Source organism: Euleptes europaea, chromosome 11, assembly GCF_029931775.1.
Source record: "Euleptes europaea isolate rEulEur1 chromosome 11, rEulEur1.hap1, whole genome shotgun sequence".
Lineage (NCBI taxonomy): Eukaryota > Metazoa > Chordata > Lepidosauria > Squamata > Sphaerodactylidae > Euleptes > Euleptes europaea.
Window position 1 is genome coordinate 10285185 of NC_079322.1, and position 15311 is coordinate 10300495.

Sequence of the window (15311 nt, forward strand, 5' to 3'; positions counted from 1 at the left end):
CTAAAGCATCTTTGACAAGTGTTTGTCCAGCCTCTGCTTAAAGACTGCCAGTGAAAAGGAGCTCACCAACTCCATAGGCAGCTGATTCCACTGCTGAACTACTCACACTATAAATTGTTTCACCCTAATGTCCAGCCTTTCCGCCCATAATTTATACCCATTATTGTATGTCCTATCCTCTGCTGCCAACAGGAACAGCTCCCTGCCCTCCTCTATGTGATAGCCCTTCAAATACTTAAAGAGAGCAATCAGGTCCCCCCTCAACCTCCTCTTCTCTCTCAGAGGGTCCAAAGGGCATCTTCAGGATGGGTGTTTCCGTTTCCTCTTGATTCGGGAGGCAGGAATATGTAAATTTTTCTAGCCTCCTGGGGTAAATGCCCCTTATAGCCATTCTATTTCCTGCCTTTATCGCGAGAACAGCCTTTTTCGCAGCTCTTGCTTAAAGAAATAGATTTCTAGCATCTTTTCTTTCTATTCCTTCCTTTTTGCTGTCCTTCTTCCAATCCTTCTGCTTCCTGTAACTTTCTATTTATATTTTATACCCGTATCTTTGCCCTTCCCTAAAATAGATTAGAAGGGGGGGAATTAGAGAGCCTCCTGCTCCACAAAATGGCTGCCAGGCAAGAGGATTCTTACATTGCGCAAGGCGATTTAGAACCTAACCTGCTTTCTGCGGCTCCACGGAGTTCTCCCCCAATCTCCAACCAGCCCTCCTGTAGCTATGCGTCGGTCTCCAAGGGCAAAGCGAAAGCTAAATTCGGTGCAAGCGGAGCCAGCAAGAGCAAGAGAGCCAGCTCGGCTAATACCAGACTCTCTAAGTGCTCCCCCCACCGCCCGCTCATCAGCTGCACCAACGAAGAGTGGAGGTAATTCCGCGGCGGTTTGCAGCGGGGAGAATACAGCGGCTGTGGCCGTTACTCCCTCACAGCCAGAGAAAGGAGAACAGAGAGAGGCTGGTGGCTCGCCTTTGCCTCCGGAAACCCCGTTCACAGGCGGCTCGCCTTCTCATCAAGGACAGGATGAAGCTGCGGAGACCCCAGCTACTGGTAGGGCGGTTCCTCCCCTTTTACAAGATGTCGGTTTAGCCTTCTTAAAAACAGAACTTTCAGCTCTAATTAGGGACGCCTTTACTGAGGGCTTAAGAATGGCCCAGCCCCCTCCCCCTTCTCCTTCCTCGCAAGGAAGCTCCTCCCAAGGAGCACATGCCTTGGAAACCTCTGCTGACTCAAGAGGTAGGGCAGATAATTCCAGGGATGCTAGATGGCCCACAAAGGCAGCCCTAAAGGACACTTCTGGGGCCCAATACTACCAAGTGCAAGGTGGTAACTCCTCGGCCTCATCTGGAGACAAGGATGATGGCAAAGAGGAGAGCGAGTTCAGTTCTGATGGGGAGGACATTATTGAGCAACCAAAACAATCTAGAATTATCAATGCAGAGGAATTTCCTCTTTTATTGTCTAAGACTTTAGCAGCCCTTGACCTAACCGAGGACTCTGAGACTTCACTTGCACAAAGAAAGAAAGGAACCAAGGAATTTTTCCACATGCACGACACCCCAGATAGGGTAGTTCCAGTGCCAGACTATTTTCTATCTCTCATGAGGTCGGAGTGGGAGAAGCCAATGGCTTCCAAACAATTTCCAATTTCATCTAAAAAGTTTTACAACTTACACCATAGCACAGCAGAGTTGCTCAAGGTGCCCCCTGTGGAGGCTCCGGTCACTGCACTGCACACTTCTGATCTGGTAACTGAAGAAGGCCAGACCATGATAAAAGACCCTGCTGATAGAAAAGCAGAACTAGCTTGTAAAAAGGCACATGAGGATTCTGCCTTAGCCATCAGCTCTTCCATTACCTCTGCATTAGTTTCTAGGGCAGCTATTATTTGGACCAGGAAACTCGCACAGCTCATATCTCAGGAAGAGAAACAAGCTTTCGAAGTGGTATCTAGAATCTTGAGAGCAGTTTCCTTCCTAGCTGACTCTACCCTGGACACGATGTCATTTGCGGCCAGAGCCCTAGCCACCGCCTCAGCAGCCAGAAGGGCACTCTGGTTACGCCCTTGGCAAATAGAACACCGTTCAAAATCAGTTCTCATGGGTTTCCCATATCAAGGCAAGAGGCTGTTTCGGGATAAATTGGATCCCATTCTAGTAGAAACCAAAGATAAAAAGCAGGCCCTACCTAACAGTCTTCAGAAAGAACCCAGGGGGTTTTCCCAACCCACTTCCTTTAGAACTTACCTCACACTTCAGAAATTCAGACCTGATCAGCGCAGGTTTCAGTGGTCCCAAAACCGCAGTTCCTTTCGCAGAGGGGGTAGATTCAATCGGACGGCCAAATTCTCCTTCCAAGGCAACAAAGGGGATAAACCCGGTCGCCAAAACAAACAATGACGCCACCTCGCCGCCTGTGGGAGGAAGGCTCAGTCTTTTTCTTCATCAATGGTCTTCCTCCCAACCAGACCATTGGGTAGAGAACATCATCACACACGGATATCAAATAGAATTCTCACACACTCCGCCCAACAGACTAGTTGTCTCCCCAACTTCCAAAAACAAACTCAAACTACAAAGGACCTCAGAAGCTGTACAACATCTTTTGAACATCGAGGCTATAGAGACAGTGCCTCTGCAGGAGCGTTCATTACGAATTTATTCAATTTTCTTTGTAGTTCCCAAACACAACGGGGGATGGAGACCCATACTAGACCTCAACTTTCTGAACAAGTTTATTCCTCTAAAGCGCTTCCGGATGGAAACTTTGAGGTCAGTCACAGAGGCCCTGCGACCAATGGACTTTATCATGTCCATAGACCTCACAGAGGCTTATCTCCACATTCTCATTTACCCTCCTCACCGTCGCTTCCTCAGATTCACTTATCAGGGAGCGCATTTCCAATTCAGGGCCCTCCCATTTGGGTTAACATCTGCCCCGAGGGTATTCACCAAAGTGTTGGTCACGCTAATAGCGCAAGGAGGGGATCCGAATTTTCTCATACCTAGACAACATACTAGTTTGCGCAGACTCAAAGCAACAAAGTCTAGCTCACACACAAAAGGTCCTAGAAAAGTTGACATGTCACGGCTTCATCATCAACTACAAAAAGAGCCAATTGCCTCTCTCTCAAAGAATAAAACACCTTGGAGTAGACACAGACACAGAAAAGAACAAACTCTTTCTCACGCAAGAAAAGATCAACCTAATATCTTCCCTAGCCAAAAAAGCCTACAAAACCAGATCTGCCAAACTCATGTCCCTGGCCAAACTGCAAGGGCACATGATAGCATGTATTCCCACCATTCAATGGGCTCGTCTCCATGCGAGGCCCTTACAATGACTTCTCAGACCTTACCAGGTAGACATCCAGAAAAAAAGAGACAAAAACATTCTGTCCAAAGAAGCGAGAAAAAGCCTAGAGTGGTGGTCTCTCAAGAGCAACCTGTCCAAGGGCTTGCGGTTCATACACCCCATTCCAATCCAAATACACACGGACGCATGTCCCACAGGTTGGGGGGCAACACTACAGGAGTTCCTGGCGCAAGGCACCTGGGACACCCAGGAACAGAAACTTCACATAAACATCTTACAGTTACGAGCAATACTCAGAGCCCTTCAGAGCTTCCAGCATCATATTCAGGGAAAGGATGTTCTAATCAGGACGGACAACTTGGCCGCGAAGGCACATTTAAACAAGCAGGGGGGATCGAGGTCTTCAGCCTTGCACAAGGAAGCGTTACACATACTGACTTGGGCAGAGAAAAATCTGTCGTCACTCTCAGCCGAGCACATTCAGGGGGCTGTCAACATTCAAGCGGATTGGCTCAGCAGGGAGACTCTCAGCGAGTCAGAATGGTCACTACACCCGGAGGTGTTTCACATAATCACTCAGAAATTCGGCATCCCTCAGGTGGACTTGTTTGCCTCAAACAGCAACCACCAATTAAGCAGGTATTTCACCAGGTACACTGAACAGGGAGCAGAGCAGACAGATGCATTGGTATGCCCGTGGCCCAGGGAACTGCTCTATGCGTTCCCTCCTCTCCCTCTTATCCGGAGAGTCTTGAGAAGGATACGTCTTCTGAAAGCACACATCCTATTCATAGCCCCATTTTGGCCCAGGCGCCCGTGATTCTCCTCTCTGGTACAGATGTTAAACAACAACCACTGGAGGCTGCCGGAAAAACAAGACCTGCTGACTCAGGGCCCAATATGCCATCCCAACCCAGGTTGGTACAAACTGACTGTATGGGAATTGAACAAAAAAAGACTTTCAGAATTAGGCTATAGCGCAGACATCATTCACACTATTCAGGCAGCCCGTAGGCCATCAACCCAGAGAATTTACAATATGTCCTGGAAGGCTTACACTAGATCGTGCAGACGTAAATCAGTCAATCCTCTTAAACCCAGAACAGCAGGCATTCTATCTTTCTTACAAGCAGGGCATAAAATAGGTCTGTCCACTTCCACACTTCGCAGGCAGCTGGCTTCTATTGCTACCATTGTTCCCAGGATTTCTGGTTACAGATTAACAAAACACCCTCACATTAAGTCCTTCCTCAGAAGGTTAAGCCTTATCTCTCCTCACATCAGGCATAGGTTCCCTACATGGAGCCTTCACACTGTACTAACTGCCCTCACCAAACCGCCTTTTGAGCCAATCACGCAGGTAGGCCTTAAGTGGCTGAGAATGAAAGCCCTGTTTTTAACGGCTGTAACTTCTGCGCGTAGAGTTTCTGAGTTGGAAGCACTTTCAATCAGACCTGGTCTCATCACCTTTCACAAAGACAAGGTCGTCCTTAGGCACGACCCCTCCTTTATTCCAAAATGCAACTCCAAATTTCACAGAGAACAGGACATAGTATTACCATCTTTCTGTCCTAATCCAAAGAATCCCAAAGAAAAGGCCTGGCACACCTTAGATTTAACACGAGCCTTGCATACTTACATCTCTCGTACACAGTCCATAAGAAGCTCTATTCATTAACATTTATCCACCTAACAAGGGCAAACCCATGTCTAGGGCATCCATTAGCCATACTATTTCCTCATGCATCACGACTGCTTACCTAGAGAGTAAGATTCCTGTTCCAGGAGGCATAACTGCCCAACTCTGTGAGAAGCGCAGCTGCTTCCACAGCATGTGACAGACAGGCTCCCATCGAGGAGATTTGCAAGGCGGCCACTTGGTCCTCAGTGTCCACTTTCGTGAGACATTACAAATTGGACCTTTACTCGTCGGTAGACGCCGCTTTTGGCAGACGAGTACTGCAGGGTGTAGTTCAAGACGTCTAACCCTCCCAACTAAGGGACTGCTCTTGTATGTCCCATCCTGAAGATGCCCTTTGGACCCTCTGAGAGAGAAAGAGCCTTGGGTACTTACCGTGAAGGCTTCTTCTGCTCAGAGGGACAAAGGGCATCTTGCCCTCCCTGATGTCTAAATTGTTAGTTTTTCTGGGTTAGTTCTGGATGTTAGTTTCTGGGTAAGTACCCAAGGCTCTTTCTCCAGACTAAACATTCCCAAGTCTTGCTTTATAACACCTCTTGTTGCTGAGTTTCCTGTCTGCTCACATGCTTTTCACCTTTTATTTCTCTTGCCTGCTAGCAATAAGGGAGTTACACAAAATTTGGGACTAGTTTTTTACTTGCCCATGTGCTTTGGCACATAGGCTCTCGAATTTCTGAACAGGAACAGGTTTTATTATATATCACTGCTATACTGGCAACTTGTTAGCTACCTTCACTCTGAGGAGAAAGGCAGAATATAAATATTTTAACAAATAAAAATAATTCCACACCTGCAGCCTGCCATAGCCATAAAATATATATTGACTAGACTACCAGTCTGAGTACAACAAGGCCCTTTTGCTTTGTCAAATTCACAAAGTTATGTCACATGAAATAGGGAAAAAACTTCGCCTCTGCTGCTCCAGAAAGCAGGAACAAATCTAATGGACTTGGAAGGGAGATTTCAGTTAAACACTAGAAGAAACTCCCTAAGAATAAGAACAGTTCAGCAATGGAGCCAATTACTTGGGAGTAGGGTCTTTTCCTCTTTTTCATTGTTTTTTTTTTAAATTTCAAAGGGGGGGTACAAAAGGAAAGAAGGGAAAGTGTAAAGGACCGTCTGTGGGTAAAATACATTTGTAAAAAATAATAGTGTTTCAACATAAAAAGGAATTACAAATTCATTTTGCTATAATCAATAATTATACCATTATTCTTGTTTTACTAAAAAAAATAACTTCACTTTGCTTCGACCAATGTTTATACCATTGGTTCTTGTAGGTTATCTGGGCTGTGTAATCGTGGTCTTGGTATTTTCTTTCCTGACGTTTCACCCGCAGCTGTGGCAGGCATCTTCAGAGGAGTAACACTGAAGGACAGTGTCTCCTTCACTGTCCTTCAGTGTTACTCCTCTGAAGACACTGTCCTTCAGTGTTACTCCTCTGAAGATGCCTGCCACCGCTGTGGGCGAAACGTCAGGAAAGAAAATACCAAGACCACGGTTACACAGCCCGGATAACCTACAAGAACCAATGAACTCTGACCGTGAAAGCCTTCGACAATGTTTATACCATTTTATAAAATTTCAACTGCTGGTTTCTATATACCTATAAAACAAACTCAATTTTTCGTTAAACTGTTCAAGAGTTTCTTCGTCAGTCATATTCATCATATGAGTCATTTTAGCCATTATGGCATATTCCATCATTTTATCTTTCCAGTCATCTATCTCTGGCATGTTTGGTTGTCTCCATCTCTTTGCAAGAACTACTCTTGCTGCTGTTGTGGCATATTTGAATAAGTCTTTTAGTTGTGGAGGCAGTTCCGATGGCATTATGCCAAGTAGAAAACTTTCAGGATTCAAGTTGAATTTTTTCTAGAACATGTTTTGTAACTCGCCATGAGCCCCATGCCAATATGATTGCAGCTTCAAACAAGTCCACCAGACATGAAAGTAAGAACGTCTGTCTCCTGACACTTCCAACATGATCCTTGTTTTCCTTTTGGATAATTTTCTGGATTTTATTTGGAGTGAGATACCATCTATAAAACGTTTTGTACCAATTTTCTTTGACTTCTTGACTGGTAGTGAATTTCAAATCTGTTGTACATAGTTTCTCCCACGTTTCCATTGATACAATTTCTCCGAAGTTCTGCATCCATTTAATCATGTTTGTTTTTACTTGCTCCGTTTCTGTATCGTATCTTAACAACAATTTGTAGATCCTAATAAATGTTCGTTATTCTTCGTTATTATAGTTTCAAATTCCGTTAGTGCTCTCTTAAGCTTTCCCTCATTGGAGGTCTTCAAGCAAAAGTAGCAGACATCCATCTGTTGGGAAAGCTCTAGCTTTAGATTTCCTACACTGAGCAGGAGATTGGAGTAGATGGCTATAAGGCCCCTTCCAACTCTAGAACTTTAGGACATATTATACTATAGTACTAGGAACATGTTCTTTAGCATGCTAAGTGTTTTTTAAATAGGCTCCATAGTGGAGATAAAGGTTTGGGAGGGGGTTGCAACTTTCATTGGGACACTCTGGAAAATATACTAACTGTGCAATGATTTCTTAAGCTGCTTTCTGTCATCTCTTTTTGGCAGTTCAAAGGCTATGCCAGGACAGCACGTGGCTGATTTCCATGGAAGAAACAATTTCCTAGAAGGTATGGGGTTTTATTTACCTGTGTTGTTGTTTTTTTAATTCTGCTTTTGGGTTTTCATTCAGTGTATTTTTTTAAGTATAGTTTAGCAGAGAGAGATGTTTAGGAGCCGTCGATTCTAAATATGTCTTTCATTACTACATGTGTCGGATTCTATATATTGTGCTAGTCTATCGCTGGACTGACCAATTTTTCACTTTTCCCCCCTTCAAGTCTCTGAATGAGAAAGATTTGCCATTCTCTGCCTCCTAATTCCAATGTCATTCAGGCATAACAGCACTATTGTCGCTCCACCGTGAAGCTAAAGACTGTCTTATTTAATTGGCTTGGATCTTTATTCTAAGATGCCACTTATTCAGACAAACGGAGAGAAGTCTTGAAAAACAATGCAACTGAAAAGCTGCTGGGTTTAGAGGCAAAGCCATGTGCTTTCACAGCCGTGATTTGTTGGGTGATGAGCAGCCGGTCTTTTTCTCTCTTCTGCAGTATTCAGTAGACCACTAAGGGACAATTCATGTGTTATAAAGTCCTTGTGACTGCCACACATGTGCCTGCCTTTCCCCACTGGGAACTGAATTCCCAGGTCACATGGGCTCAGTTCTAATCAGGACTTCAGCACACAAGGAGAAGGGAGTTCAGCCATCCCATGCCAGTTTCCTGACCTGAAACGGCCCTAGAGAGCTACTGTATGCTACACTGGGGAAACTTCACATGTACTGATGGCAACTCCTCAGGGACATTTCAAGGCAGGGAAATGGTGAAGGAGGAAAGCTGAAACCCCTTCTCCCCAAGCACCACCATCCTGATCTGAATTGCAACCACATGTGCCCTAGGAACTATATTTTCAGCTGGGAACTCACACACCACATCTCATAGAAACCAGTCTGGCATCCATGAGAACTTTATAATGTGTGAATTGGCTATATTTAAATGGATTAAGGGGGGATCCTGTCTAGCGCAAGGAAACCAGTATTTAGGGAAGCAAACGTCCCCATTTCTCTCCCCTGCTGTACCCTACCGTGGCCATGAAATCATAGGGAAAGAGGGAGATTGGGAAGTCCCTCCAGGAGCAGTATGGGATCTGCAGTGGGAGGGGGGGTCAGCAAAAATCACTCTCCTTCCCACTGATGAACTCATTTTCCACCAGCAGAAAGCATGATTTGTAGGGCTGCCAACCTCCAGGTGGTGGCTGGAGATCTCCCGCTATTACAACTGATCTCCAGGCAATATAAATCAGTTACCCTGGAGAAAATGGCCGCTTTGGCAATTGGACGGTATGGTATTGAAGTCCCTTCTCCAAGCCCCGCCCTCCTGAGACTCCCCCCTCCCCCAAAAAAATCTCCAGGTATTTTCTAACTTGGAGCTGGCAACCGTAATGATTTGTTCTACCCCTGCAGATTGTGTTCAGGGACTTCCTTTTTTTGTACAGTGCATAATAGCCTCTTAACCTTGCAGAATATTAACAAACTATAATAAAATTAGGTAAAATATTTTCCAGTGACCTACATTTTTTATTCAACCTTCCTAGGAAAGAATAATAAAGAAATGGTGAAATGGCAAGCAAATGAAGATCACTGGGTTTGGATACAAACGAATGCACAAGCTGGTTATCGAAATGGTCCATCTGATTATGTCAGTGCCCTACAGCAAGATCCTAAGTGAGTATGCTTAAAAGCTTTCAAAACAAAAAAGCTTTAAAAAGAAAACTTAATATGCCATTTTAATTTACATAGTAAATGCAATCATAGAAAGATGTAGGGCCTTTTCAGTTATGACATCTGCCTGTGGAACATTCTGCCACGTGAAGTTCATCTGGTGTTGCCATTATTGGCCTTAAGGCACCAGGTGAGAAACCCTTTGTATTCGGGTAAGCATTTGGTGGACTCTTCTGGCCCTGATTATCTTAATGTTATGATTTGCTGCTTACTGTTTTTGGTGATTTTTTTGTTGATAAGTAACTTCTATGGTTTATTTTTATATTGTTTTGAGTGTTGCTGTTCTCACTGATAGCCACTATGAGTAAGTTTTTGGAAAGTGGGATAGAGCTCCCCCTGTTGTCACTATATTGACCTGGCACTCTCTTCATGCAGGGAAGCTCTTGAAGGATCTTAATCTCACATACAGGCTGATTGATCCTGGGGGTCCCTTCCAACTCTATGATTCTACACGATCTGTGGTTTCCCAAGTAAGAGATCTTGGGGAGATAATAAAAAGCTCATGGAAGATTCAGTGTTGTGTGATGTGGAAGTGAAAAAGGCAAATTCCAATTATGAACATATTAGAAAGGAGTTGAATGTGAAAAGCAAAATACCATTCTAAATCTTATGGTATGTGTGGATCCATTCAGAAGGCTTTGCATGGTTATTTGCCTATCTAAAAAGAAAAGAGAAGGAGATAAGTGGGAAAGGGACACTAAAGGCCATGCAATTTGATCAAGGAATTCACACATATTCTTACAAAGAAAGACTAAAACATCTCAGGCTTTTTAGTTAACAAAAAAAGCAACTAGGAGTGCAATCCTAAGCAAGTGTACTCAGAAACCTATGGAACTCCATGATGGAAACCTATGGAACTCAATAATGCTTGCTCTCAGGAAAGTGTTTTTAGGATTGCACTTTGAATAGAGAAGGAAATTGATCTCTCAGACTTCAATCTCAGGACCAGCCAATGAAAATGATCGGTGTTATATTCAGGATAGATCTTTATAGAACAGCTAACTTGTGGGATTCACTACTGCAAAATGCAGTTGCGAATTAAAAAAAATAGGACTGGACAAATTAATGAAATAAACATCTACACTGGCTTCATAGCCACTGTAGCTAAAAATTAAACTCTCATATGAAGAGATCGTATCCTTCAGAGCACCAAATGCTTGGAATAAACCATAGGAATATTTAAATATTTTATTTTGTAATTGTGAAATAGGACATGCACTACATGGAACCAAAAACACATCATGATGAATGAGCTGATACTGTGTAATCTTTTTTTTTTAATTTGCTGTTAACATCGCATTCCTGAGGGGTGTGTGAAGCTTGTTAGGAGCTGGCATGACCTTGTAAGTGCCCAGTTATCCCATGAGAATGGGCACTTGCACCACATGAAGTGCATTTATGGCGACCCCTGGGTGCCGCAGAGATGCACTGGCCTCCCCCACCAGAGCGACCACTCCGGGAACTAAGTCCTGGAAGAGAATGCCCGTGCTGGTGTGGGGGAGGCGTTCCTGGGGCATTCTCAGGGCAGAGTGACGCTAGTCAGCCTCCTAACCCCTTTCACCCTGGGAACGCCCCCTCACACAGCGGTGTTGCTACGACAACATTTTGGGTGTTGTACTGTCGCTATTCTCAATGGGGTGTTTTCCTTTTTTATATTTTTTTTGTTTTTTAAATACTTTTTTTACCTCCGTGGCAGCTGGGAAGCCTCTGAGGAGGAGACATGGGTGTGCTGCTCCCAGCCACCATGGAAATACCCCCCCCCCAGGAATGGGCTGCCTGTCACAGCTGACTTATGGCGACTTCATAGGGTTTTCAAGACAAGAGACGTTTGGAGGTGGTTTGCCATGGCCTGCCTCCACGTCGTGACCCTGGTATTCCTTGGAGGTCTCCCATCCAAATACTTGCCAGGGTTGGGGCTAAGTGTGTGAGACTGGCCCAGGGTCACCCAGCAAGTTTCCATGGCATGAGTGGGAATTTGAACCTGGGTTTCCCAGATCCTAGTCCGACACCTTAACCACTACACCACGCTGGCTCTCCTGAATGTAAATTCTGGGTGTATAATGATCAGTAAATGATTTTTAAAAAGTAGTGAGGCTGGTCTTCCCAATCACGTGCCAGTGAATTCTTGTTTTCTCCCTTCCTCTTTTTAACATGTACCTTCAAAAATCTGCTATAGAAAATGTTTTGTTCTCTGCTGATTTGTTTTTATACTTTTGTTGAAAGGGAAGGAGATGATTATCAGAAGATACCAAACAGCACAGCAAGCCTGAAAGGGAACAGGGATGCAGTAGAACTAATGAAGCACCGTAAATGGACCACAATGAAAAAAGAGCAGGATTGCATAAAAGTCAAGTTTGAGCCTCACACAGATGATGATGATGATGATGAATGTTTTAGTCCACAAGAATTTTTCCGTTCTAATGGGATGCTCTTTGGTGTTCAGCACAGTAACAATGCTAATGGCACATGGACTTCAAGGAATCCATCAAGTTCCTGTACTAGAGGTCAGCGCAACGAGAATATGTGCCCAAACAAAACTCTGAGACCAATCTATAATAGAGACCAGCGGCTTTTCGGTTTATCTGCCACCTATTCTTCACACTGGGGCAACACAGAAAATTGCCATCCTCATTCAAACTTGCAACAATACACAGCAGATAGCCATTCAGCAGAATATATAAAACTTCAGTGTCCACTAATACCTCCAGAAGGGCTGTACAACTCTCAGAACATGCTGATCAAAACTGAATACGATTCAGATTCTGAAAATGTAGCTAATAGTTATGCCGTTTCACCAAGTCGAGTCTGGATGGATGAAAAGAGCGCAGTGAAGAAGCCGTCGAGTCATTTCCCTTCTAGGGTCCATCTCAAAGCAGAACTGGATTTCAATGAACAGCCGCCTCCATGCCAAAGTCCAAAGCATTGGGTTTACTCGCCATATAATTGGCAACGCCTTGTAATGCATCACACCAACCTCAGTAGAAATGGACCTGGGAAGGGGGTGGAGTACAAGGAGCCAACTCCGTTGGGCCCACAGAACCCCATCTGTGTAGAAACTATGGAGGGTATGCAAGGAACATATTGCTGTAATCCATTTTATAATACCAGTTTTGTAGACGAGAGAGAGCTAAATACCCAGGTGCTAAAGACACACTGTGAGTTTAAAAATTCCAACTTTATTCCAACAATCAAACATGAGCCTTTAGATTCTCCACCTATTCCTGGCCGTGGTCAGAATGGAGTACAAGCTACTTTTTCTGAAAATGCATTAGCAGGTTCTCAGCCTCATAAAATAATGGGATGTACATTTTCACAACAAACTGTGTAGTGTGTTAGAATGTGTACAATTGTTGCTCACAGCATCAGTAGTGCAGAGAAACAGGAAGTACCCCATCAGCAGGGACTTCCTGTTGCCAAGATTCAGACCCACTGTTGCTGAGCAGTTCTATTCCGTGCTTAATGCATGAATTGTAGGTGAACTGTACTCTGTTTCAGAGCACATAGAAGTGCCACATTTTTTACAAAACCACACTGTGATGCATTGCAAATACAATTTCTACTGACCCAACAAGGGCAACTAAAATATTTTTTAAAAGAAAAAAGGTTGCAAAAAAATTCACAACAATTTGTTTTGCTTGACCAGTGGTAGCCAAATCATCTATGGTACCCAAATGGTTCAAGAGTTTAATTAACAGGATGAGCAGTAGCTTAATTAACAGCATTAAAAATAATGCAGTATGGACCCTAGGGGCACAATAGATTGCTCTCCCCCCACCATTATCTATCTTTTTTCATAGCCACAAAGAGACCAAGGGATGCTAGTATGAGGCAGAAAGGCAGAAACAGGGAAAAGGGAATGTCAGAAGAAGCACAGATTGTGAAGACCCAAGATAGGGAGTTCCTGGCTAGGACCCCAGGGATTTGGAGGGGGAAATTTCAATCTGCCTGAGGCAACTATCATGGAAAGTTCTGCTAGATAAGAAGGAAGAAAAGCCATGACTGTGCGAAAGGCATGAGATACATAACTAACAACAGCAGGATCTGGCTTGTGACTATGCTTGCCAACCTCTGGGTGGTGGCGGGAGATCTGTTATTACAACTGATCTCCAGGTAACAGAGATCAGTTCACCTGGAGAAAATGGCTGCTTTGGAAGGTGGACTCTATGGCATTTTACCCCATTGAAGTCCCTCCCCAAACCACGTCCTCCTCAGGCCCCACCCCCAAAATCTCCAAGTATTTCCCAACTTTGATATTACACTGATTTATGTTCAGCATAAAAACGTTTAGTTTAACTCTGCAGGGAGATATGCTGGACATAAACTGGTGTAATATCAACTCAACCACTAGAGGGAGCAACCCATGTGTGAAACAGAACACCCCCCCCCCCAATGAAGTAGGAATTTATAAGCCATGAAAATGTGAATGTGGAAAAGCCCACTCTTGGCCTAACCTATCCCCTAGGGTTGTTGTGATGATAAAAATAAAGGTGGGGTATAAATGAAATAAGCAAGCAAATAAATATTTAAGATTGGGTACTTCAGCCATCCTTTCCCAAGACCGTGGAATTTTATAAAACTATGCTGAAACTTATTGGAATGTTCATTCACGCATCATGAATATAAGGATAGCCCAGCTTTTACAGACCATATACCATTTGAGCCTGTGGGCACCCTTGGAATTCTGATACAGCATCGTGGACACAGCCACAAAATGGCTGCCACAGGAGGCGGAGCCAGTCACAAAATGGCTGCTACAGCTTACCTTCAGTCACACAGTGAAACTCTTTGTGCTGTGGTGGCAGCTGTTGCAAAAACGTTTTAAAAAATCAGCACAGCCACTCAACTCTCTAATGGCCAATCAGAAGCCTTGCTGGGCAAAAGCCTCACCCACCCTCTAAAAACACTTGGCGGGCACCATGGCGCCTATAGGCGCCCACAAGCACCACCTATATATTTCCCACCAAAAATTGCCTAATAGTGAAGAACTTAGGCATCTTCAGCCTTCAGGTTCACCTATGCCTCTGGCACCCCCAACCCTGAGACTCAGTTTAAGCTGCAGAGAGGAGCTCCGCAGTGTAATTAATTGTCTCTGCTCACAATTCTCAGGAAAACCCGACTTGTTTCCTTCCTTGCTGTCAGGAGTGGCTGGTGCTCTGCTGTTCCTACAGGCCACAGTACAGGCACTGCATCCATCTATTGGCATTGCTTTGCTTGCTGTGATGTAGAACCAGAAGCAAGATGCTTTGCACTCTGGAGATGGAGTGTGAACCTTAAGAGTAAACAGTGAAGCACACACACACACACACAAGTTGTCTCCTATAGCTCCTCTCCTGCTTTATATATTATAATGCTTTGCTTTCCAATCATATTTTAATATAAAATTGCACTTTTAGGTTTGTGAAGCTATCTGATGAGCAATGTGTATCGCATTTCATTCTTGCTCTGTTTGCATTTTGCAAATTCCAAATTTTAACATTGGATATTTAATCATACATAAGGCCTGTTGGCTGGCCTAATACTACAATGTGTTACTAATTTAGAGAGGAAAATTATGAAAAGTATACTTCAGCTGCAATCCTAAAACCAGTTTCCTAGCAGTAACCTCCAATGAATGAAATGGGACTTCTGAGCAGACCTACTCAGGGATTGTTCTCTTACTCTATCAAGAAAAGAGCATCCAGAAGGGTCTTCAGGAAGAACTTGTAGTGACAATTCTGCTGCCAACTGAAAAACGAGTAGTAACAATGTTTAATAGCAGTACAGTCAGTAATAATGTAGAAAGATAAAGTAATATTTTATCATAATCATTTTTACTGTTAAAATAAACAGGTTGCTTCTTGACTAAACCTCATCCTGAAGCAGTCCAACAATATTAACATGAAATAGAAAACATGTTTTTTTGGGGGGATCTCTGTTTGCAGTTCAG

The 15311-nt window shown here is 43.9% G+C and overlaps 1 protein-coding gene across 1 annotated transcript in view; it reads left to right on the plus strand.

The window, feature by feature from the left end:
- AHRR (aryl hydrocarbon receptor repressor) overlaps positions 1-12721 on the plus strand; it is a 63089-nt gene extending 50368 nt beyond the window's left edge. The window contains exons 8-10 of the mRNA XM_056857983.1: positions 7612-7673; positions 9199-9328; positions 11609-12721. Of these exons, the coding sequence (XP_056713961.1) occupies positions 7612-7673; positions 9199-9328; positions 11609-12713 (1297 nt within the window). The 3' untranslated portion in view covers positions 12714-12721. The remainder of the gene's footprint in view (positions 1-7611; positions 7674-9198; positions 9329-11608) is intronic.
- The last annotated feature ends 2590 nt before the right edge of the window (positions 12722-15311 follow it).